The sequence below is a fragment of the Lithobates pipiens genome, unplaced genomic scaffold (genome assembly GCF_037356315.1).
Source record: "Lithobates pipiens isolate NorthernLeopardFrog02 unplaced genomic scaffold, aLitPip1_a1.2 Scaffold_22, whole genome shotgun sequence".
NCBI classification, from domain to species: domain Eukaryota; kingdom Metazoa; phylum Chordata; class Amphibia; order Anura; family Ranidae; genus Lithobates; species Lithobates pipiens.
This window is the reverse complement of record NW_027507784.1, coordinates 121,965,937-121,991,567: the sequence shown is the minus strand read 5'-3', so window position 1 is coordinate 121,991,567 and position 25,631 is coordinate 121,965,937. Positions and strand designations below refer to the sequence as shown.

At 47.4% G+C, this 25,631-nt stretch overlaps 1 protein-coding gene across 3 annotated transcripts in view; it reads left to right on the top strand.

Annotated features, from left to right (window-relative positions):
- LOC143924117 (uncharacterized) overlaps positions 1–24,058 on the top strand; it is a 44,191-nt gene extending 20,133 nt beyond the window's left edge. For all 3 annotated transcript variants that reach the window (XR_013261826.1, XM_077448173.1, XM_077448174.1), the window contains one exon: positions 21,222–24,058. Coding sequence is in view for 2 of the 3 variants with exons in the window: in XM_077448173.1 (XP_077304299.1) it covers positions 21,222–21,434 (213 nt within the window). In the remaining variant the exon portion in view is untranslated. The remainder of the gene's footprint in view (positions 1–21,221) is intronic.
- The last annotated feature ends 1,573 nt before the right edge of the window (positions 24,059–25,631 follow it).

The window sequence follows — 25,631 nt, the reverse complement described above, 5'->3', positions numbered from 1 at the left end:
AGGGGGTAAAACCGTCCGGAAGTCTGGTGGTTAACGTACCATGAATAAATAAAAAGTAATTCCTTATGGAAAACACCTACCTAAAATGAGGATCTTGTCTATAAACTGCATGGCTTTGTTGGTAAATGGCAAACCCATTCACTGAAGCCGAGGGGAACCGCGGTAATGACGATTCATGCCATGCGTTTCAGTCCTATTCCTTTAGTATTACACCTCAATAAACATGACTCACATTAGCCGCACTAAATAATACTGCAGGGATATTTTTTTGTTTGCTGCTGTGTGTTGGCGGCTCATTTTGAATGAATGAACGACTTTAACACTGAAAACTTTATCGCTCAATTTACCACACAATGGAATAATATTAAAGTAAATCTGAAGCAATGTTTTTGTTTTGGTTTTTGCATGTTTTTTTTTTTTTTATAAAGTTACAAAGGGTTGAACCCCCTGTGAGATTTTGTTTTGCCATTTGTATCCCACTGGGGAGATTTATTTTCAGTCCCTCACCTGTAGACACAACAGAAGAAATCTCCCCAAAGTGAGGGCAATGCCACCTTAGTCAGTGGTCACTGGAACAAGACCCCTCGTTATAAGATATCCACTCTATTCCTTTTCTGATGACAGATCATAAATTTGGATTTTTCCCTAATTTTGGTCCCGGTGACAATGGTAACCAGGACAAGTAGGCTGAGTGAACCTCCCTAAGGCTAGATTCAGACATGTGGAGAAATTGCTGCTCCTCTGAAAAGTGATCTGCTTTTGGATTGTTTTTTAGAGGCATTTAACAGGCGGTGGGGAGGTGACATGATGCGTCCTCTTTTTAGCTCCATAAAAGCTGAACTAAAGGGTTTGATTTACAAAAGGCAAATATTCTTCCCACTGACAATGATGGGGCAGTTTTCCTCCGCCTGATACCAATGATGGGGCACTATTCCTCCCACTGACATCAAGGATGGTGCACTATTCCTCCCACTGACGTCGAGGATGGACTATTTCTCCCACTGATACCAATGATGGGGCACTATTGCTTCCACTGACGCCAATGATTGGGCACTATTCCTCCTTTTTTCGCTGCCTTCCCGTTGGTCTTCCGCTCCCCCCCCAAAAAAAAGTTGAGCAACAGCAGTTGGTGAGTGATTTGTGCCGATCTCTTCTGTCTTCAGTATTAACTGAAGCATATTAAACTATGTTTAGCGCAAGCTGCAGAGAAAGGGACTAGGGAATCTGTCCTCAGCAATGTTAATTTAGTTGACTAAATGAATACTATTTTAGTCGACTAAAATACGATTAAAACTAAAACAATTGAGATGACTTAAATACAACTAAAACTAAAAGCCATTTAAGTCAAAAGACTAAAGTAACACTAAAACTAAAATATCATTTTAGTCAAAAGACTATGACTGCAACTAAATTTCAATTACTGAAATGTACTGGAGATTTTAGTCAACTAAAACTTAGGACATTTTAGTCGACTAAAATGTACTGGAGAATTAGTCGACTAAATAAAACTAAAACAGTTGCAGAAGACTAAAATGGGACTAAAACTAAAATGCCATTTTAGTCCTAAGACTAAAATTAACACTGGTTCTCAGTTTCTTTCTCTGTCTCAAAAGTGAGACATAAGAGGTCTGTTTAGACCCTTGTCATTTCACCAAAGCCCCATAACAGGGCTTCTAAAAATAATTGTAAAAAAGTAATTAAAATATAAAAAAAATTATATTGTAGAAAATAATAAAAAAAATAAAAATAAAAAACTACTGACGCTGTCCACTGCCCTACTGGCACCAATTTGTTCTCTACTGACACCGTCCATTACTCTGCTGATTTACATGCATGTGTGTTTATGCTCTGGGGTGCACACCCTAATGCAATAGGCTGTGCACACCAATGCCTCCTAGGTTTTGGGGCTGTGCGTTTTCGATTGATGTACACAGTGTAAGAAGAAACAACTCTAGTCCCTGTATGCAAGGGTGGCTCTGTAGGATGCTGCAAGAGAAAGGAGCCACCCTGACACAGGATTAAATGATAAAGAAGTACTCAGATGCTTAACTGCTTAAAGTGGAGGGCCACCCTAAAAAACAAAACTACATTAAAATGTTCCAAAAAAAATTAATTTTTTTTTTTTTTTAATTATCTTACCAGAAATGCCTGTTGCTAGGCAGATCGTCCTAAACTGCCTCTTCCTACTCCGCGGTGATCTTCGCTGGTCTTCGTTCTTCTCCTCCGACATGTTCTGGGAACTGTGTGTGCCCCCAGAACACAGCGCGCCCCATTCACAAAGCGCTGCGCGACTCGGGCATGCGCAGTAGGAAATGGGCAGTGAAGCCGCAAGCCTCCACTGCCTGTTTCCCTTAGATAGAATGGCAGCGCCGGGACCCAATAGCCGAGGGATGGGTCGGCCTCGGGAGCCTGACATCGCGGGCACCCTGGACAGGTAAGTGCGCTTATTAAAAGTCAGCAGCTGGCTGGCCCTCCCCTTTAAAAACAGAGTTTAATATAACTTTAAACTTAAAGTGTACGTTCACCTTTACAGAAAAATCTATAAGGTGAACTTACACAGGACCCCCTTCCCACCCCCAGTCCCGCTGATCTGTTGTGCAGCGATCTCTCGTTCTGAGCCTCCCGTATAGCCGCATCATGAGTCCGGAGCTCGGCATTCACACGTCTTCTTCCCCACTGATAGGACCGGCTACATGGGCTCTGATTGGTCGGCGCCACCCATGTGACGGTGTTGACCAATTAAAATGCTCCTAAACATCCCTTCTGACGGGGTACGTTTTGGAGATTGGGCTGTGGGGATTTCTAAGCCCCGGACCAGTGATGCAGCTATACCGGGGCTCAGAACGAGGGAGATCACAGCACAACAGGCTAGCGGCCCTCGGGGGAGGAGGGGGCCCTGTGCAAGTTCACCTTACAGATTCTTCTGTAAAGGCAAACTTACCCTTTAGGCTTGGTTCACACTATTGTGAATTGGATGCGGTTTCCCCACATCCAATTCGCAATAGCAGAATCATTTTGACCGGCTCTATATTGAGGCGGTTAACATATCTCCGCTGCGGCTTCGGTGTGTCTTTTGGTCAGTTTCAGGTCCAAATTTGGGCAAAAATTTGGGCTGAAATTGGAGCTGAAGCGGTGAACGGGGACACACCGGACCCCTGCTGTGAGGTGAATGCAAAGCTAGTGTGAACCCAGCCATAAACATGCCAGATGCCCAAAGTCTCCATCTATCGGCGCCAAGATCCCATGGGGAAAAGGTGCTGATATTTAATTTATTATCTAAACAAAACAAATCACTATAATGCTATTTATTCTATAACAGGATGAATTAAATGTATGTAAATCCATACAAATAGGGAGTCCTTGGTCTTAGGAGGGAAGCATAGCGGGGAGTTCCCATCCGTGTGCAATACATCTTAATGGGTTTTTCTTGTAGCAATCCCTTTGGTAAATGAGGTGTTTGCAGGTCGGGTCCTGTAAATGCAGCAGCTTTCCTCTGATTCACTAGATAAACAAAGACGAGGCCCAGGGCTCTCAGCTTTTCATTTACCAGGGCTTGATCTCCATAGACATATTTTCTTTTTCAAACTAAATTGCTGTGTAAATGTTCAGTTATACCAGCAAACCTCTGCCGCTGCCATGAACGATCCATCACAGCAAATACACAGATTCTTTCTTGGCGATATATACTACATATACAGTACCTCACAAAAGTGAGTACACCCCTTACATTTTTATAAATAGTTTATTATCTTTTCATGTGACAACGCTGAAGAAATGACACTTTGCTACAATGTAAAGTAGTGAGTGTACAGCTTGTATAAGTGTAAATTTCCTGTCCCCTCAAAATAACTCAACACATTGATGTCTAAACCGCTGGCAACAAAAGTGAGTGCACTCCTGAGTGTCCAAATTGGGCCCAAAGTGTCAATATTTTGTGTGGCCACCATTATTTTCCAGCACTGCCTTAAGCACTGCCGGGAGTCCGCCATTTTTTTTTTTTTTTAAAAGCCAGCTACAAATACTGCAGCTGCTGACTTTTAAAATAGTGACACTTACCCGCCCAGCGCGCCCGCGATGTCGGCACCCAAAGCCGATCTCTTGATCGTCTCTCAGGTGCTGCCGCCACCATCTTGGGTATGGGAATCGGGAAGTTTCCCGGTTCCCTACTGCGCATGCGCGAGTCGCGCTGCGCAATAAGGATGGTCCCGCTGTCTCTGGGATCCGTGTGTTTCCCAGCAGGCAGCGGGGGGACTTTCGGAAAGGGGCGTAGATTCTGCAGAATCTACGCCGGAAGTGGGTGCAGATACCTGTACTGTACAGGTACCTGCACCCCCCCCCCCCCCCTGAAAGGTGCCAATTGTGGCGCCGGAGGGGAGGGGATTCCAATGAGCGGAAGGTCCACTTTAGGGTGGACCTCCGCTTTAACCTTCTTAAGCATTCAGAGTTCATCAGAGCTTCACAGGTTTCCACTGGAGTCCTCTTCCACTCCTCCATGATGACATCACAGAGCTGGTGGATGTTGGGGACCTTGCGCTCCTCTGCCTTCTGTTGAGGATGCCCCACAGATGCTCAAAGTTTAGGTCTGGAGACATGCTTGGCCAGTCCATCACCTTTACCCTCAGCTTCTTTAGCAAGGCAGCGGTCATCTTGGAGGTGTGTTTTGGATCCATTATCATGTTGGAATACTGCCCTGCGTCCCAGTGTCAGAGAAGGGATCATTCTCTGCTTCAGTATGCCACAGTACATGTTGGCATTCATGGTTTCCTCAATCAACTGTAGCTCCCCAGTGCTGGCAGCACTCATGCACCCCCAGACCATGACACTCCCATCACCATGCTTGACTGTAGGCAAGACACACTTGTCTTTGTACTCCTGGTGGTTGCCGCCACACACGCTTGACACCATCTGAACCAAATAAGTTTATCTTGGTCTCATCAGAGCAAAGGACATGGTTCTAGCCTAGGCCATCTTTATGTAGAGAAACAATTCTTCTTCTTTTTTTTTTTTTTTTTTTTCAGATCCTCAGAGTTCTTTGCCATGTTGAACTTCCAATGACCAGTATGACAGAGTGAGAGCAATAACACCAAATTTAACACATATGCTCCCCATTCACACCTGACACCTTGTAACACTAACGAGTCACATGACACCGGGGAGTGAAAAAATGGAAATTTTCACTTAGGGGTGTACTCGCTTTTGTTTCCAGCGGTTTAGACATTAATGGCTGTGTGTTGCATTATTTTGATATATATATATATATATATCTCTCCATGTACTGCCTCACATAAATATGTGAGGCAGAAGACTTCTATTCAGACAAAACCTATGTCAGGCAAGGAAATAGAGGTGAGGTTGCGACGCCCATGGATGGTGTGGGATGGTTTGTTTGATTTCCAAATGCCTGTTTTTACTTTGCTGCTGTAAGGTAGAACCTTTATTAACTTGTCGCCTGCCCACTGTGAAATGACGGCAGGGTGGTGGAGCACTTGTTCTGGGACACCGTCATACGACAGCGGCCCAGAACGGCCGATCTCGCACGACAATGGGGGCACGCAGCGTGGTGATCGCGGCTGCGCCGTGTTGCTAGGACACGGCGTGACCCCCGATCTGTGTAAAGAGCCGCAGCTCTTTAAACAAGTGATCGGCTGTGTCCAGTCACAGCCAGTCATATGTAAACATGGAGATGCCGGTAATCGGCTCTCCTCACCTCACTCTGACAGAGTGTAAGGAGAGGAGAGCTGTTTAGTATCTCCTCACAGGGGGACATCTAGGGATGTAATCAGGGCACTGTTCATCAGTGCCTTGATTACAATAAAGAAATAAAGTGTAACAATACAGTGCCCACCAATGCCAGCATACAGTGCCCACCAATGCCCACAAGTGCCACAAATCAGTGCCCATTAGCCATGCTAGTCAGTGCTGGCATTCAGTGACGCCTATCAGTACTGCTCATGAATGCACATCACTGCTATCCATCAATGCCCATCAGTGCCACCCATTAACCTCCCTGACGGTATGATTCATTCTGGTTTTAGGTGCTGAAAGCGGTACAATTATTTTGCATGGAAATTTGGCGTTTTATATTGTAGTCCTGTAATTCTTAGGAATAACTCTCTTAAGGCTCGGTTCACACAGGGGCGACTCAGATCCGACTTGAGGTCGCCCCTAGTAGCCTCAGGTCGGACAACATTTAAAAATCAAAGTAAGTGAATGAGAGCCGTCTTAATGCACGCTACTGACGTCGCCTCCGACTTCAAAAGAAGTTCCTGTACTACTTCAATCCGACTTGTAGGCGACTTGTACCCATTGATTTCAATGGTGGTCGCCCCCAAGTCGGATCTCTGTCTATACGGAGGCGACTTTGACAGAATTATTAGCTCTGAAGGGGGAACTCCACGCCAAAATTTCTGAAAAAAATTTGGCGTGGGTTCTCCCTCCTAGAGCATACCAGGCCCTTAGGTCTGGTATGGATTCCAAGGGGATCCCCCTACGCCAAAAAAACGGCATGGGGGTCCCCCCAGATCCACACCAGACCCTTATCCGAGCACGCTACCCGGCTGGCCAGGAAAGGGGGTGGGGACAAGCGTGCGGCCCCCCCACCCCAAAGCACCTTGTCCCCATGTTGAGGACAAGGGCCTCTTCCCGACAACCCTGGCCGTTGGTTATCGGGGTCTGCGGGGGGCTTATCGGAATCCGGGAGCCCCCTTTAATAAGGGGGCCCCCCACCCTATGTGAATGAGTATGGGGTACAATGTACCCCTACCCATTCACCTGTAAAATAAAGTACAAAAAAAACCACAACACACAAGATAAAATAGTTTATTGCACAGCTCCGGGGGTCTTCCGTCTTCGGGGGTCTTCTCGCCGGACTCCTCCGCTATCTTCTTTTAGCTCTTGCTAGCGGAGGAGCCCGGCTTTCTTCCTCGCCGCCGCCCTCTTCCGACTTCGGGGGTCTTGTCCCCCTCTTCGGTTCTTCTGCCGGGCCACCGCGCCTTCTTATAGCTCTTTTACAGGCGGTGGCCCGGTCTGCTCCTCCTCCTCCGGGACGCGTGGCGACTTGTATAAGGACAAGGGGCGGGGTCATCGGTTGATGTCACATGGTGACAGTCCCAGCATCCTCCAGGACTGTGACATTGTAAGGGGGTGGGGTCACCATGTGACATCAACCGATGACCCCGCCCCTTCTCCTTATATAAGTCGCCGCGCGGCGCGTCCCTGGCATTGCGGCCGGAGAGAGCATCGAGTCAACATCTCCAGGAGAAGAAGAGGAGGAACGGAAGGCGGCGGCTACAGAAGACCGGATCACCGCCTGTAAAAGAGCTATAAGAAGGTGCGGTGGCCCGGCAGAAGAACCAAAGAGGGGGACAAGACCCCGAAGTCGGAAGAAGAGGGCGGCAGCGAGGAAGAAAGCCGGGCTCCTCCGCTAGCAAAAGAGCTAAAAGAAGATAGCAGAGGAGTCCGGCGAGAAGACCCTCGAAGATGGAAGACCCCCGGAGCTGTGCAATAAACTATTTTATCTTGTGTGTGTTTTTTTTGTACTTTATTTTACAGGTGAATGGGTAGGGGTACATTGTACCCCATACTCATTCACATAGGGTGGGGGGCCCCCTTATTAAAGGGGGCTCCCGGATTCCGATAAGCCCCCCCGCAGACCCCGATAACCAACGGCCAGGGTTGTCGGGAAGAGGCCCTTGTCCTCATCAACATGGGGACAAGGTGCTTTGGGGTGGGGGGGGCCGCACGCCCCCACTCCCCCAAGGCACCCCCCATGTTGAGGGCACGCGTCCTGGTACGGCTCAGGAGGGGGGATTGCTGCCCGCTCGTCCCCACCCCCTTTCCTGGCTGGCCGGGTAGCGTGCTCGGCTAAGGGTCTGGTGTGGATCTGGGGGGGACCCCCACACCATTTTTTCGGCGTAGGGGGTTCCCCTTGTAATCCATACCAGACCTAAGGGCCTGGTATGCTCTCGGAGGGGGAACCCACGCCAATTTTTTTTCAGAAATTTGGCGTGGCGTTCCCCCTTCAGAGCTCATTCCCTGATTGGCCACGGCAAAAGTCGCCTGGCCTGGGGCGACTTGTAAGTCGCCCCAGGTAGTGTCTAAGTCGTGTTCAAGTCGTCTCCAATTTGCCTCACAAAGTCGTCCTGAAGTCGTGTCGCCCCTGTGTGAACAGAGCCTTAATCTGTTCAACCAGAGTCTAGCAGACATCCCGGGTATGATAAAGTTCATAATATAATAAATAATAATAAAAATTATTCAATAATGTAATCAAATCCAAAAACACTGAAATTTGCTCATTTGCAGAATTGTCACTGTCATTAGATTTAGTGTTTGACGAATTTCTCCACAAATCACTATCGCTCAATTCTGCATATGATTATAATTTATTATCACTGTTTTCTAGCTGGTCTATAACCACTTTTGACATAAAGGGACACTTTTTGGTTGCTATGGGCAATCTCCAAATTCCAGGCAGAAAAAACAGTATAATATAAAAGTGCATGCAGGGCACTGCACAGACCACTAGGGACAAAGGGGTGTGTAATTTTTTTTATACAGTACTGTAATCTGTAAGATTACAGTACTGTGTGTGTTTTGTGTATTTTAACTTTTTTGAATTTGGTGCTGATCTCCGCTCCCGTGCGCCGTAACGTCGCAGGGAACGGAGCTCAGAGGCATTCGGGCATTGTGTGAAGCGAGCGGAGGACAGCTCGATCACACAGCGCGGAGGACATCGCTGGATCCAGGGTACAAGGTAAGTAACTTCTCCCTGTATCCAGCGATGCGATCCCGAGCTGGCTTGGGGTTACCACTTGGCTTGGGGTTACCACTTGATAGTAAAATCCTAACCCGAGCAAGATTTGGGATTACCTTCAGGGAGGTTAATGCCCATCAGTGCCCACCTGTACCACCTATCCATGCCCACCAGTGCCGCCTACCATTGCCCGCCACTACTGCTTATTAGTGCCCACCAGTGCCGCCTATTAGTGCCCATCAGTGCCACCTAACAGTGCCCATTAATGCCTCCTATCAGTGCTCATCATTGCCACCTATCGGTGCCCACAAGTGTGGCATATTAGTGCCTCCTCATCAGTGCCCATAAGTGCCACCTTATCAATGCCCACCAGTTTAGCCTATCAGTGCCCATCGGTGCAAGCTCTATTTGTGTGAAGAAAATTATAAAAAAAATTGTTTGGGTATAGTGTAGCATGACCACGCAATTGTCATTCAAAGTACAATAGCACTGAAAGCTGAAATATGGCTTGGGCAGGAAGGGGTGTTAGTGCCTGGTAGACAAGTGGTTAAACTCCTAATTTTTATCTGGATGCTGTGCAATGCGTTTTCTCTTTTCTCATTGTTATATCGCATGACTGATTCCTGAGGATACCTTAAGGACATATATCTTTGGTGGTTTCCATGATCGCTTTCCATAAGGCGGCTGGATAAGCTGATGTAGCCTACACCTAGTGTGAGGGATAAAGCTCACAGATGCGAGTACAGACCTTGCTAGGTCTATTGATCTGCTAAGCAGATATTTTGCTCTTTTCCTATGGGGAGCACTAAGTATTGCACCGAATAAGAACTGGACGACATTGCACCTTCTTTTCATCGCTTTATGGACTTTATGGTGTTTTCAGGACATTATTCTTTTGGACTTTTGAATGAATCACAAAATATATTAGGTGTGATAATTGTTGCACTATTTATATGACAGCGCAACATGTTTTTTTATATATACTCTTTATGGAGAGATCTGGGGCCTTTAAGACCCCAAATCTCTCCTTTGCACTTAAAAGCATTCAAAATGCCAAGTTTGGCTGTTTTGAGTACTGAATTTTTTTTTTAAAGTCTGGAGCCTTTAAGGCTGCGGTAAACTGGATGTGCCTGTTTGTTGCTCGGGCCTCCCATTGGGACGGGAGAGCCCGGGTGGAGCAGAGGAAGGCAGTGGAAGGGGGGGGGGCCTCGCCTTGCTTGTAATAACAATAGAGTGGCTGATTAGCCGCATTGGTTATTATCACAAAGCCATCCCTCGGCTCCAAGATCCTAGATGAGACACCTATGGCCTCGCCCGTATTGGTCAGCCGTCGGTGCCGGGGGCATGGACTGCGAAGTGGGGAAGAGGCTGGAGCAGACACCATGGAGTGAGCGATAAGAGAAAACGTGAGTGCAGTCCCCCCCCCCCCGCCCCGTAACCTGGATAGGATAAGCAGTGGAGGGGGGCTGCATATAGAACAATCTTTTCATCTTCCTCCTGCAGTCTCTGAATACCTGCGAGAGGTAGAGAAGCAGGCATTCCGAGACTGCAGGAGGAAGATGGAGGGAATGATTCTTCTATATGCAGCCACTCCTCCTATCCTGGTTCTCTCTGATGCCACCCCCCTGCGCTCTCCACCTCCCCCAGGCTCTCTGCTACCCCCCTTGGCTCTCCACCTCCCCCCATGCTCTCTGCCACCCCTCCGGGCTCTCCACCTCCCCCATGCTCTCCGCCACCCCCTGGGCTCCATATCTCCCCCCATGCTCTCCGCCACCCCCCCATGCTCTCCACATTCCCCCATGCTCTCCACATTCCCCCATGCTCTTTGCCACCTCCCCGTGCTCTCCACCCTCATGCTTTCCACCACCCCCTGTGCTCTTCACATTCCTCCATGTTCTCTGCTGCCCCCCTGTGCTCTCCACCTCACCCCATGCTTCCTGACATGCCCCCTGTGCTCTCCACGTTCCTCCATGCTCTTTACTGCCCACCTGTGCTCTCCACATTCCACCATGTTCTCTGCTGCCCCCCCCCCCCCCTGTGCTCTTCACATTCCACCATGCTCCCCGCTACCCCTGTGCTCTCCGCTACCCCTGTGCTCTCTGCATTCCCCCATGCTCTCCGCTACCCCTGTGCTCTCCACATTCCCCCATGCTCTCCGCTACCCCTGTGCTCTCCACATTCCCCCATGCTCTCCGCTACCCCTGTGCTCTCCACATTCCCCCATGCTCTCCGCTACCCCTGTGCTCTCCACATTCCCCCATGCTCTCCGCTGCCCCCCTGTGCTCTCCACATTCCCCCATGCTCTCCGCTGCCCCCCTGTGCTCTCCACATTTCCCCATGCTTTCTGCTGCCCCCCCCCCCCCCCCCGTGCTCTCCACCTCCCCCCGGCTCTCTACTGCCTTCCTTGTGCTCACCACCCCCCGGCTCTCTGCCTTCCCTGTGCTCTCCACCTCCCCCCATGCTCTCCACCTACCCCCATGCTTTCCGCAACCCCCCCCCCCCCCGTGCTCTCCACATTCCCTCATGCTCTCTGCTGCCCCCCCCCCCATGCTCTCCACATCCGCCCATGCTCTCCGCCAGCCCCCCTGTGCTCTCCACATCCGCACATGCTCTCCGCCAGCCCCCCTGTGCTCTCCACATCCGCCCATGCTCTCCGCCAGCCCCCCTGTGCTCTCCACATCCGCCCATGCTCTTTGCCCCCCCCCCCCCCCCCATGCTTTCCACATCCCTCCATGCTCTCTGCTGCCCCCCTGTGCTCTCCACCCTCCCATGCTGTTTCCTGGTCCCCCCTCCCCCCACACCTTTGTTGGGTTCCCTCGCCCGGGGGATCCATCAGGGTGGAGAGTGGGGAACGGGCCAGTTAACATGTTAAGGGCTGCTCAATCCAAAATGCCCGGGCCTATTTTTTTGTCCCAGTCCGAGCCTGCTCGGTTCTAAAAGAAAATGGTACCGACATGATGCCTGCAGCTGCATATCACCCCAGTATAGGCTGACCAGATGTCCCCGGTTCCAGGGGACAGTCCCCGGATTGGACACTGTCCCCCGGACCAAGTCTGCCAAATTGAATTGCAACCCCCCCCCCCCTGCTCCTACTAGCTTAGGGGGGTGTATTTTTTCCATTATCTGTGTCCCTTTCTGATGATGATGTGCTGGTCAGAGCGGATGGATTATTTCTTCAGTTTCCGGCACATGCCCATTCCAGTCATTTTCCTCCGCTCCCCACCCAGTAGTAGCCGGGGCCCGGAGAGTGAGACCTGAGAGGCTGTGAGGCCCGCGGAGGCGGCAACGGGCAGAGAGAGGCAGCTGAGCTCAGCTGATGATGTCCAGCAGCAGGAATAGAGGGGGAGGGGATCCAATGGTGGGGCTGCCAGTGCCTTCAAGGCTTCAACAGGCGGGCGGCACAGTGGTGTAGTGGTTAGCACTCTCACCTAGCAGTAAGAAGGGTCGCTGGTTCAAATCCCCACCACGACACTACCTGCCTGGAGTTTGCATGTTCTCCCTGTGCCTGTGTGGGTTTCCTCCGGGTACTCTGGTTTCCTCCCACAATCAAAAGACATGCAGGTAGGTTAATTGGCTTCTGTCCAAAATTGGCCCTAGTATATGAATGGGGACCTTGGATTGTGGGCACCTTGAGGGTAGGGACCAATGTGAGTGTGCAATGTACAGGGATAGGGTCTATTGTAGACACCTCACTCAGGTTGAACTGGATGGACTGGTGTCTTTATTCAACCTTACTAACTATGAAACTATGAAACACAGGTGTGCTTTGGGGTGTCTGTGAATAGACTACATTGCACTGTGTCTGTCTCTCTGGCATAATGGGTGGTATCAGAACTCACAGGCAGTGGGGGGCACTTATTGGTCAAAAGTTAACAAAATCAGCACCCAGCAGCCATGTTATGTGACACAATATTACAGAGCCATGATAGAGTGCCCCCTGCCTGTGAGTTATCATAATGCTGATGATCTTAACTAGTTGCCGATCACCTGATAGCAGATTTACTGCTACAGGGCGGTCGACCTGCACAGGATCACTTATATACGTGATCACAGCCAATCAGCGGATCCGACGGACTCGCCTAGTGGTCTGCCTAAACAAGGCAGTGCGCCATTCTGTCAGTGTGGAAGACATTGATCCTGTGTTCCTAGAAATAGAACATGTTCTAAATATTTCTGACTGAACCATTTCCTATCGGGAAAACCGCTCGTCTGTATGCTGCTCCCATGGACCAAAAACGGAGCATGTTCTGAAGCAAGTACGAGACGGAGGCTATTGGCTATTGAACTTCCCTTTTCTAGTCCCGTCGTACCTGTTGTAGGTCACCGCGCTCTAGACTGTTGGACTTTGTTGTGATCATGTGTAGGCAAGACAGTTTCAGTGGAACTCTGCCGGAAAAACCTTTGGAGTTTATTCTGACGGGAAAACCGGTCGTGTGTACGCGGCATTCGTGTCTGGTTTGTCCACCACAATATCGCAGTCCCGCCATCAGTCGCTGATTGCTGCCATTACTAGTAAAAAAACAAAACAAAAGTATGTCCCCGGATTTAATTTTAACCACTTGCTTACTGGGCACTTAAACACCCTTCCTGACCAGACCAATTTTTAGCTTTTGGTGCTCTCACAATTTGAATGACAATTACTCAGTCATGCAACACTGTACCCAAATGAATTTTGTGTCCTTTTTTTCCCACAAATAGAGCTTTCTTTTGGTGGTATTTGATCACCTCTGGGGTTTTTATTTTTTGCGCTATAAATGAAAAAAGACCGAAAATTTTGAAAAAAAACCGCATATTTCTTTGTTTCTGTGATAAAATTTTGCAAATTATAATTTTTTTTTCATAAATTTTGGCCACAATTTATACTGCTACATATCTTTGGTAAAAATAACCCAAATTAGTGGATATTATTTGTTCTTTGTGAAAGTTAGAGAGTCTACAAGCTGTGGTGTGAATCACACAAAATTGATCACATCTGATGTACTGGTATATTACATAAATTACACATTTCATTTCTCAACCACCTATTACAGTTTTGAAGGCCCTGGAGCACCAGAACAATGGAAATGCCCACAAAGTGACCCCATTTTGGAAAGCTAACACCCCAACGTATAATCTGAGGCATAATGAGTCGTTTGAATGGTTCATTTTTTTTTTTCCAGAAGTTTTAGAAAAATGTGGAAAAAAAAATGAAAATGCATTTTTTTTTTTATGCAAAGTTGTCCATTTATAAGATATTGCCAACACATAGCATGTACATAGCAAAAATGACACCCCAAAATACGTTCTGCTACTCCTCCTGAGTATAACAATACCAAATGTGTGAGACTTTTACACAGCCTGACCACATACAGAGGCCTATTACAGTTTTGAAGGCCCTGGAGCACCAGGACAATGGAAATGCCCACAAAGTGACCCCACGTGGCACTGGAGGCAGATGGCACTGGAGGCAGATGGCACTGGAGGCAGACAGATGGGGCTGGCACTGACTAATTGCTCTGGCAAATGGCGCTGGCAGGTGGCACTGGGGCTGGCGGCACTGGGGCTGACGGATGGCACTGGCGTTGGCAGGTGGCACTGGCGGCACTGGGGCTGACGGCGCTGGCAGGTGGCACTGGCGCTGGCAGGTGGCACTGGTAAGTGGCACTGGCACTGGTGGTGGCACTGGCGGCACTGGGGCTGACGGATGGCACGTGGCACTGGCAGGTGGCACTGGGGCTGGCAGGTGGCGCTGGCAGGTGGCACTGGTAAGTGGCACTGGCACTGGTGGTGGCACTGGCGGCACTGGGGCTGACGGATGGCACGTGGCACTGGCAGGTGGCACTGGCTGCACTGACGGCACTGGCAGGTGGCACTGGCTGCACTGACGGCACTGACGGCACTGGGGCTGACGGCCGGCACTGCTGGCACTGGGGCTGACGGCCAGCACTGGGGCTGACGGCCGGCACTGGGGCTGACGGCACTGACGGCACTGGGGCTGGCGGGCGGCAGTGGGGCAGGCACTGGGGCTGACAGATCGCTCTCCCTCCTCACACGCTGTCTCTGTGTGAGGAGGGAGAGACACGGCAATGGGAGATGATCTCATATGTTTACATATGAGATCATCTCCCATTGGTAGCTGCGATCGCGCTGTGAACGGCCGCTTTGATTGGCCGTTCACGGCGATCTGTATTCGCCTGTCTCCGGGAGACACGGCAAATACAATACTTCCGCGATGCGCGCCCCCGGCGGCGCGCATTGCGGAAGTAAACAGGGACGGCCAGGCGAAGGAAGCCGCCCGCTCGAAGGCCGTCATTCGGCCATAGGGCGGGTGGGAAGCGGTTAAAAATCTGGTCACCTTACCCTAGTACAAACACTTGAAGCAGAATGGCGTACAGTTATGTGATTTTGCGGCAAGTGGTTAAATAGCTAAGATCAAATAGAACTAAGGCCTCCATTAAAAAAATAAAAATAAATGTGGTACAGATTTTAAATCGACTGTTGTTAGACTATTTTCTTTCCAGGTCAAATGTTATTAAAGTGAAACTAAACTCTCTCAATCAGAATGAACTTTTTAATCCCTATGCTGCTAACATAGTAAATAGATAGGAAGGTATATTTACTTTTTTTTTTTATTTCTCTGCTACTTCCTGGTTTCTGGCCTAGACCAAAATGATGTCATACATCCCAGGAGTCTTCATGGGAGGGGAGGGGCTTTCTCATCTAAGCACACCCTCCTGCCTTGCATGCCCTGAGAGACTCAGGAAGGTTTTCAAAAAATGTATAAAGATTTCAAACAAACGGCTTTCTCGTTGTCATTTTGGGGTATTGTTTGTAGAATTTTGAGCGGAAAAAATGAATTTAGTTCATTTTTGGAATAAGACTGTAACAAAACAAAATGTGGAAAAAGTGAAGCGCTGTGAATACTTTCTGGATGCACTGTATGGGCAGATGAATTACAGGAAATAAATGCTCCATGAATCATCAGCCCTTACCCAAGTTGGCCGCATCTAGAAGTGCAAGGGGGGTGTTTTTCAAAGTGCTTTCTGAACAGTTAAAGCATGGAGACATGGATGGATGAGTGAAATTATTTTAAATATTAAAAACGTATTAAATAGCAATTTCGGTTTATAGCCCTAAGATAAAGTCTAGTTCCACTGTTATTTTGAATAGAGCGAATAAAAAAAAAAATTGCCTTTAGATGGAGCTAGAGTTGCCACCTTTTCTTCAAGCTAAACCCGAACACTTTAACAGTGCACAGCAAATTTTTACCTCTCCTTAGAGACCCCCCATTAGAACAGAGTGCCCTTATATCAGTGCCCTATTAGATTAAAGACCCCCATTATATGAGAGTCCCTTTATACGAGTGCCCCCCTAAACACTTCCATTAGTTCAGGAATCCCCCTTTTACATTAAAGTCCCCTTTAGATCAGGAGTCCCCCTTCATCAGGTTTCAGGAGTCTGGAGTCCCCCTTTACACCAGGAGTCACCCTTTTACATTAGGAGCACTGTACTGAGCATCAATAGTCCCTCCATGAGATCAGAGTTCCCCCCCCCCCCCTTCACATCAGAGTCCTCCCTCACAACAGCAGAGGCCTGTTATATCAGTAACTCCACATATCAAGGGCCCCTTTACATTAGGAGCCCTCCTAAATCAAGAGACCCTCTTTTCAAATCTCAATTTACATTAGTAGTCTTCTTTACATCAGTACCCCGGTGTGGCAGGAGGGGGATGCAGAGTGTGGCAGGAGGGGGGGGCAGAGTGTGACAGGAGGGGCCCATGCAAATACAGAGGGGGGGGGCAATTACACAGAAGGGTCAAAACATAAGGGAGAGAGAGGTGACAGGCAGCTGCTGGTGCAGAAGTTTTTAATAAAATGCTTAAAAGCAATCCACTCACTCTCCATGTCAGAGCTGTATATGTCAGTCTGTGAAGTTGGCTGTCCCATTCTCCCCTCCGATCCACGCTGCTCTTATCACTGAATCGGGAAACTCATGTGAACTGTCAGCCTCTGATGATGGAGGCGTGCTTAAGCCTCTGGAATGCTCTGATTGGTCACAGCATCCCAGGCTGACAGCTCACTGCAGTCTCCCCGCAGCTCTGTATCCTTGGCTTCCTCCAGCGATTCAGTGATAAGAGCAGCGTGGATCAGAGGGGAGAATGGGACATCCAACTTCACAGACTGACATATACAGCTCTGACATGGAGAGTGAGTGGATTGCTTTTAAGCATTTATTTTATTAAAACCTTCCGCACCAGCAGCTGTCTGTCGCCCGCTCTCTCTCTCATATGTTTTGATTGCCCTGTAATTGCTCCCCCCGCCCGCCGCTCCGATGCCCCTGCTGTCCAGGTCCCCCTGTGTGCTGGGGCTCGTAAAAGGAGGCCCCATGGTACCCCTGTCAGCTGGAAATGGTGTCCGGGTGTGAGGCAAAGGGAAACCCGGGCACAGCCTCCTAAACCCGTACTGTCCGGGTCAAAACCAGACAGGTCGCAACCCTAGATGGAGCTGATCATAGTACCGTATATACTCGAGTATAAGCTGAGATTTTCAGCCCCTTTTTTTAGGTTGAAAGTGCCCCCCTCGGCTTATACTCGAGTCACCGCCGTCTGTCTACCCGATCAGCGTGTCGTGCAGACAGACGGCGGCCATTCCACTATTCAAAAGCCGCGCCTCCCTGTCTGTGATAGGCGGAACACTCAATTTCCCAGCAGTCAGTGGTCCGCCTATCACGGACATCCGCTCATCCTCATACTACGGACGAGGATGAGAGGATGTCCGTGATAGGCGGAACACTGACTGCTGGGAAATTGAGTGTTCCGCCCATCACAGACGGAGGCGCGGCTTTTGAACAGTGGAATGGCCGCCGTCTGTCACAGACGAGAAGAGGTGCGGCGATCCTGGTATGTTTTTACATGCAGATCGCTGCAGAAGGACACAGGCTGCAGAAGGACAAAGAGGCACAGGACACAGGTAGGCTAGACGGACACACAGGTAGGCTGGACGGACACACAGGTAGGCTGGACGGACACACAGGTAGGCTGGACAGGCATGTCTCACCCTTGGCTTATACACGAGTCAGTAAGTTTTCCCATTTTTTTTGTGGTAAATTAGGGGCCTCGGCTTGTATTCGGATCGACCTATACTCGAGTATATACGGTATTTATTTCCTATGATTGTTAGCTTATAAAGCAGTATATTGCTGATTCACTCAATTCTTTATGAAGGAATGACATTTGACTTGGAGAGAAAATAGCCTAGTAACATGCCCTTCATTTACAGCAGAGAACATCTTGCCATGTACATGCAATCTTCCCACCTCCTGAATGCTTGTGTTTTTTTTGTTTTTTTGTTTTTTTGTTTTTTTTGTTCTCTTTTCCTTTTGATGAACAGTGAACTAAAATGGAACTAATGAGCCACAACCATAAGCCAAGTGTTTGCCGTGCGGTAGCGATGCAGTCCTGTTCAACTTGACAATTTGCTGCTATGCAAAGCAAGACGGCCACAGCATGAATACTGCCCCCTGTATGTTAGGTTTTAGGTGGTCAGGGGCTCGACTGCCTGTTTTTACCGCCATCTGGCTGCCCTGTGAAAAAGGCCTAAACAAAAAAAAAAAAAGGGAAATTGGATTGAATACTTACCACAATTTTCCTTTCCTGGCACCAATCAATGGTAGTATACTAACATGTATGCTGCCATTTTGGCACCAGGGAAATGGAAAATTTTATTAAATTCTTACCGTAATTTTCCTTTCCTGGCACTAATCCATGGCAGCATACATGTGGTTTAGTATGTTGCCATGTTGGCACCAGGGAAAAAAAATAAAAAAATACTTGATCGGATGTTTTCTTCTAGAAAATTGTGCAGGACGGCTTTCTTCATGTCTGAATTACTGGTAAATACTGCGACAAAGGGGAAATCGAACAGCCTGGTCTGCAGAGGTAACGCTCAGCCCTCTTTGCCACAGGATAGTTGGTAATGATTTCTGAAGCTGGTTAGCATACTCCCAGTAGCTGGATGTATTTTAGCGGATTTGGAGGATTACAATGAATGCACGCAAGTTCTTCTATACTGCTTCTCATAGGAAAGAGAGGAGTGGAAGCAAACAGCCTGCAGCTTGCCAGCGCCACCTACTGGAGATATGGGAGAAAAACATGCAGGTGTATAAAAACCTATTAATGGTACACCTATTGCTGACCTTTCGAGAATGTTAGTTGCCTGGCTGTCATGCAGATCTAAATGCTTCAATATTTTCATTTACCTGGAATAACTATACAGTCACATCCTCTGACTGCACTCTGACTATGAAATTTCCATCTAATCTCTCAAAAGGGATGGGAATACCCTACTTAGACTTTACACAGCTGTGTATTGCAGATGTGTGGTGGTGTAATTTATTCTTTTTTTAACTATTATTATTTAATACCAGAAACCAAAACAGGGTTAAGGCTGCGTAAAGTGGATTTTCAGCCTGGGGGAAAAAAATTGAAAGTCAGCAGCTACAAATACTGTAACTGCTGACCAGTGGCAGCTGGTGCTCCAAATTTTTTTTGGGGGGGGGGGGGGGGGGGCGTAAACAAACTGAAAAATACTGAAACCCCTCCCCCACTAATTGCAGCCATTTGTGCCCATCAAATGCAGCCACCTGTGCACACCAAATGCAGCCACTGTGCCCACTGACCCCCCCCCCCACACACTCGCAGAGTTTTGTGGCTCTGGTTCCTTCCCCCCCACGCACGCGTGGATCACAGCACTGGCATGCCCCCCCCACAAGCACGGATTTCGGCTCTAACTCCCGAGGGGGGGGGGGGTGCCAGAGCCGCGATCTGCACGCAGGGGGGGTGCAGCTGACTCAGCCAGGCGGACATACCTTTCAGAGATGCGGCAACCTCCGCTCTATTGCGAGTCTCCTCGCTTCTCTTCCTAAGCGCAAGGCATCCAATAGGGTGACCTGGCACTTTGGCCAATCAGGAAGCAGGTCTGATGTCCTGCCTCCTGATTGCCCGGGAGGAAGGTTAGTGTGAGAATAGCGAAAATGTATTTGCTTTTGTCACACAATTGGGTGGGATCAGGGCCCACTCTCTGCGGCCCGAGTCCACCCTATTTTGAAGTCATTAGAGCCTCTGGCTCTAATCAGGTTCTTCAAAATATACCACCCCCACCATAGGAATCCATACGTCCGGCATCCTGAATGGGACATGGATGGGGGGGGGCGGCGACCATGTGCCCACAGTGCATGGGCCGCCACTGCTGTTGACTTATAATATAATACTTACCTGCCCAGGGATCGTGCAATGTCGGTACCCCAATCCATCCATCCATCGGCTCCTGGTGAAGGCGCCAGCATCTTCACCAAGAGAAACAGTTAGTGAAGCCTTTGCAGCTTCACAGCCTGTCTCGTACTGCGCATGCGTAAGTCACGCTGCACTTTCAGACTCGTCCCGTTATTTTCTGGGACCTGTGTGCCTCCCAGAAGGCAGTGGAAGGGAAGGAGGAGGGGTTGAAAATTTCGTAGATCGCCACACAATAATTGCGGAAATCTTACCCAGAAGTGGGAGTTTTGCCAGGTATCCGCTGCCCCCTGAAAGGTGCCAAATGTGGCAGCGGGGGGGGGTGGGGTAGCCAACAAGCGGAGTTTCCCCTTTTGGATGGAGCTTTGCTATAATGAATAAAGACAGACCATAGATCATTATGACTGGACATATGTTATACAAGAGGAGTTGGACATATTCATACAGATGGAACAGATAGTAGCCATCTGGCATTAAGTCCCGTTCACACCAGTGTGACTTGTCATGCGATTTGACTGGTCCAAATCCCATGACAATCACACCCTATTGTCAGTAATGGAACAGTTCAAATCAATTTGACGCTGCACCGATTTGAAAAAAAAAGGATCCTGCACTCTTTTTTGCGATTTCAGATGCAACTTGCATAGACCTCTGTGCATGAAGTCGCACAGATTGACAGCCAAGTCGCACCTGAAGTCGCACTGATCTGCAGCTTTAAAATCATGCGACTTCAAATGAGGTCGCACAAATGTAAAAGTTGGATTTGGTGTGAACGGGGGCTAAAGGTCAAAGATAGCATCAGCCAATATTCTCAATGTGCAGTTCGTTTTGTTAACGAATTAATATTCGGATACATTTTTTTTGTATCCAAATACCCTAGTTTGAATTACAATATAAAAATTTTTACCGAACGCTCCGAATAACGTAACAAAATGCTTCAGAATTTTGGAAATTTGGACTGAAATTTGAATCTAATTTAAACTGAACTCCCATCAAATTCTCACAACACATATTGCTGAGATCAACTGCTGTGGGGGTTATTTACTAAAGGCAAATCCACTTTGCACTACAAGTGCACTTTCAAGTGCATTAGCTTTAGATCTAAGGGGAAGATCTGATATGAGAGGAAACTCTGCTGATTTTATCATCCAATCATGTGAAGCTAAAATGCTGTTTTTTATTTTCCTTGCATGTCCCCCTCAGATCTACAGCAACTGCACTGCCGGGAGCAGCAGCAGAGGAAGAACACCGGACAAAGAAGACAGAAGAAAGAAGAGCGGAAGAAGAAGAAGCAGGAGAATGAGAAGCCCGGAGGAGGAAGATGCAGGAGAACATGGAGGAAGACCGGAGGAAGAAGCGGAGAAGAGGACAATTTTAATAAAAGACTTGTCAAAAACTGTCTACTGTATTTTTTAACACTACATTACTTTTTTGGTGAATGGGTAGGGGTACAACTATACCCCATACTCATTCACATAGGGGGGAAGCCTGTGATCGGGGGCCCTCATTGTTAAAGGGGGCTTACAGATTCCGATATGCCCCCCGCTCGCAGACCCCCGACAACCACTGGCAAGGTTTGTTAGGAAGAGGCCCTTGTCGCCATCAACATGGAAGCAAGATGGAAGCCTCTCCTTGCCCCAAAGCACCCATCCCCTCATGTTGAGGGCATGCAGCCTAGTATGGTGGTGGGGGGGGTCCCCTCCCTTTCCTGACCTGCCGGGCTGCATGCTCGGATAAGGGTCTGGTATGGATTTTGGGGGGACCCCCGCGCCATTTTGAAAAAAAAAAAAAAATTGGTGTGAGGGAGTCCCGTCCGAATCCACTAGACCCAAGGGCCCGGTATGGGGGGGGGGGCTCACACTTTTTTTTTTCATAATTTTTTTTTTTTTTTTTTTAACCCGCAATTTTTTTTTTTTTTTTTACATTCAGCGCTGGAAGCCGCTGACAGCTGATGACTCATTGGCTGTTAGGGATGCGGCGGCCGGCTTTTCCGGCCCCCTCCTTAGAAACCAGCTACGTACAGTGTAAAAAAGATGCAAATCATGGTAAAAATGTGTGTCCAAAAAAGTGGCAAGCACCGCAGAAGGCACTGCAGAAACGCTCAAAAGCAACATGCATAGATGTGAATCGAGCCTAAAGGAGAATTAACCAAAAAAAGGTTAATTAAATCCACAAGTACTTTTTTTTTTTCACCACTACTATTCCTTTTATATTGGCTTTTAAAATGTACAAATGCAGCAATTTAGAAATTGGATGAAAGTTTTATCACTGGGAAACACTTTTTGAAAGATAAACAATGCATTTTATATACAACTATACAGATCAGACCAAAATGAGGGACACATGAGGAGGACAGAGGGACAGTCCCTCAAAGTCAGGGACAGTTGGGAGCTATGCACCTTTATAATTACGAGAAGGAATAAGATTTTCCATGGACTAAAGATTTTGGATTTATGAGAACCAATAGGCCATCGAGGGTGGTTAGGATTGTTTCCATTTGAGTGGAATACACGTTCTCCTTGCATTGAACAGTCTATGGCTCTAGCCATGTGGACTGCCCCAATGCCAACCTGTATTTATTTTTGGCCAGATTACAAGCATTCACCCCGTGTGGTTTATTGGCCCAAAGAGAGTTACGAAACTCTGTCCAAAGAACCCAGATAGCAAGGATAACTAAGTTAGGAAAGCCTCAGCAGAGTCAAGCTAGGGACCCAGTGGAACAGTATGGCTGACGCTTGCAGAGGATTCAGCAGGTTAGCTGAAGAGCAAAGTCAGGGACCCAGTGGGACAGTGTTGGTGACACTTGGAAGCCACAGTGGGATAGTTGTGAAGGAGCTCAAGGCATCCAGTAGCGGCTGGGATTTGAAGAGTCTAGTGAGAGACTGGGAGCTCAGTGAGAGGATCCAGAACAGGATACTGTGAGTTGCGATTCGTACTGAAGTTGAAGTTACCAGATCAGTTGCTATAGGAGACAGCGGTCTACAGATAGTTTGCTGCAATTCAGCTTAAAGGTCCTTGAACTGTATAGCTGTTCTTCTATTCCGATTTTTGTCTCGGAGTCTGCCAAGTATTTTGCATCTGCCTAAGGGTGTTCAGGCCCTAACCCTCTCTCCCCAGTTCTGTTAAGAGAAAATAAATCTATTTTTGAATTCTCAAAGTGTCTGGTGCCCAACTAATGCTGCGTACACATGAGCGGAATGTCCAACAGAAAAAGTCAAGACAGAATCTTTTCATCGTATATTATGATTGTGTGTATGCCTCATCTGACTTTTATTTTTTTTTATTTTTTTTTTTAATTCTGACGTACCTAGAAATAGAACATGTTTTAAATATTTCCGACGGAACCAATTCCTATCAGGAAAACCGCTCGCCTGTATGCTGTTCCACCGGACCAAAAACGACGCATGCTCTGAAGCAAGTACGAGACGGAGGCTATTGGCTACTGGCTATTGAACTTCATTTTTCTAGTCCCATCGTACGTGCTGTACGTCCCCGCGTTCTTGACGATCAGACTTTGGTGTGATCATGTGTACGCAAGACAGTTTCAGTGGAACTTCATCGGAAAAACCTTCACAGTATATTCCGACGGGAAAACCGGTCGTGTGTATGCGGCATTAGAGTCTGCAAAAGACTTCAGACTGGGGGACAAGGACCCTAAACATACAGCCAGAGCTACAATGGAATGGTTCAGAGCAAATCATATTTATGTGTTAGAATGGCCCAGTCAAAGTCCAGACCTAAATCCAATTTACATGTGGCAAAACATGAGAACATGTGGCAAAAATGTGACTCTCTAGATGTGCAAAGCTGGTAGAGACATCCCCAAAAAGACTTGTAGCTGTAATTACAGAGAAAGGTGGTTCTACAAAGTATTGACTCAGGGGGCTGAATACAAATGCAGGCCACACTTTTTAAATATTTATATGTAAAAATTTTTGAAAACCATTTATTATTTTCCTTCCATTTCTCAATTATGTGCCACTTTTTGTTTGCCTATCATGTAAAATCCCAATAAAATACATTTAAGTTTTTGGTTGTAACATGACAAAATGTGGAAAATTTTAAGGGGTATGAATACTTTTTCAAGGCACTGTAAATAGGAGTTTTGCATTGCATTGACATACTCCTGTTTCCATAGTAACACTAATGCCGTGTACACACAATCGGACTTTCCGATGGGAAATGTTGGATGGGAGCTTGTTGGCTGAAAGTCTGACCGTGTATATCGGCGGACTTTCCACCAAAAAATGTCGGCTAGCAGGTTCTCAAATTTTCCGCAAACAAAACTTTGTTGTCGGACTTTCCGATCGGATGTACACAAGTCTGTCCCACAAAAGTTCACGCATGCTCAGTGTTATGTCCCTTTGACACAGGGTCTCTCAGGGTGTTGCTAGCAATGCTGCCAGTGTCTGCTCAGCAAGTTACACACAGGCTGAATGCACTTCTTAACCAGGGAAGGGTTTATTACTCGCTCAGAAAGTGATTTACATTTTTACATGGAGGAGTCATATACAACAGATCTCCCTCTAAGTATCATGCTGCTGCTTCCAGTCCCACATATACTGTGCATGACTTCCTGGTACAGCCCCTCCCCCAGAGTCACAGTGATTCTGCATAAACATTACACGGAATCAAGTAAGAGCCGGAAAACTAGCGTTCAAAATGGAGATATCACATGACTATTGAACTTCCTTTTTATCGGCTCGCTTGTACGTCACTATGTTCGTAATTGTTGGCCAACATTTGTGTGACCGTGTTTATACAAGACAAGTTGGAGCCAACAACCTTCGAACAAAAATCCACAGTTTTGTTGTCGGAATGTCCAATCGTGTGTACATGGCATAAAAGTTGTATCAGTTATTCGTCATCACCCATATATTTACAGAAGGTGGACTGGTCCTTTAAGATCTGCAATAGGTGGCCACTTACATAGTCCAGGAACGAAATTCGGAAACTGTAAAACTGGAGTTAGCAATGTTTTCCTATTGTACAGCAACATTTTGTACATAAATATTCATAACCAATATTTTATTTTCAGTAGGAAGCTCGACGTAAAGGTGAGAAGAGGCTTTTATAAGCACTTTCAAGGCTGTTTTGCTGATGTTTAGGATCTGTGAATAATGTAATTGTTGCAAAGTTGTATTTTATGGAGGGCAGTAAACATTGTCTGTTTCTGCTATGCCGCACTGCTCAGCCTTTCTAAAATCCATCTGTAATGACTTTTCTTATTCTTTTTTTTTTTTTTGTTAACGAAAGCTTTAGTAAAAGAAATACTTTTGCTAAACTCCATCTAGTCGGGCTGTTTCTGGCTTTAACCACTTAAGCCCCGGACCAATTTGCAGCCAAAGGACCAGGTCCCTTTTTTTGCGATTCGTCACTACGTCACTTTAACTGACAATTGCGCGTGTTTTGCAAACAAAATTGGCATCCTTTTTTTCCCACAAATAGAGCTTTCTTTTGGTGGTATTTGATCATCTCTACGGTTTTTATTTTTTGCTCTATAAACAAAAATACAGCGATAATTTTGAAAAAAAATAAAAATTTTTTACTTTGTGCTATAATAAATATCACCAAAAAATATGTAGAAAAACATTTTTTTCTCAGTTTAGGCCG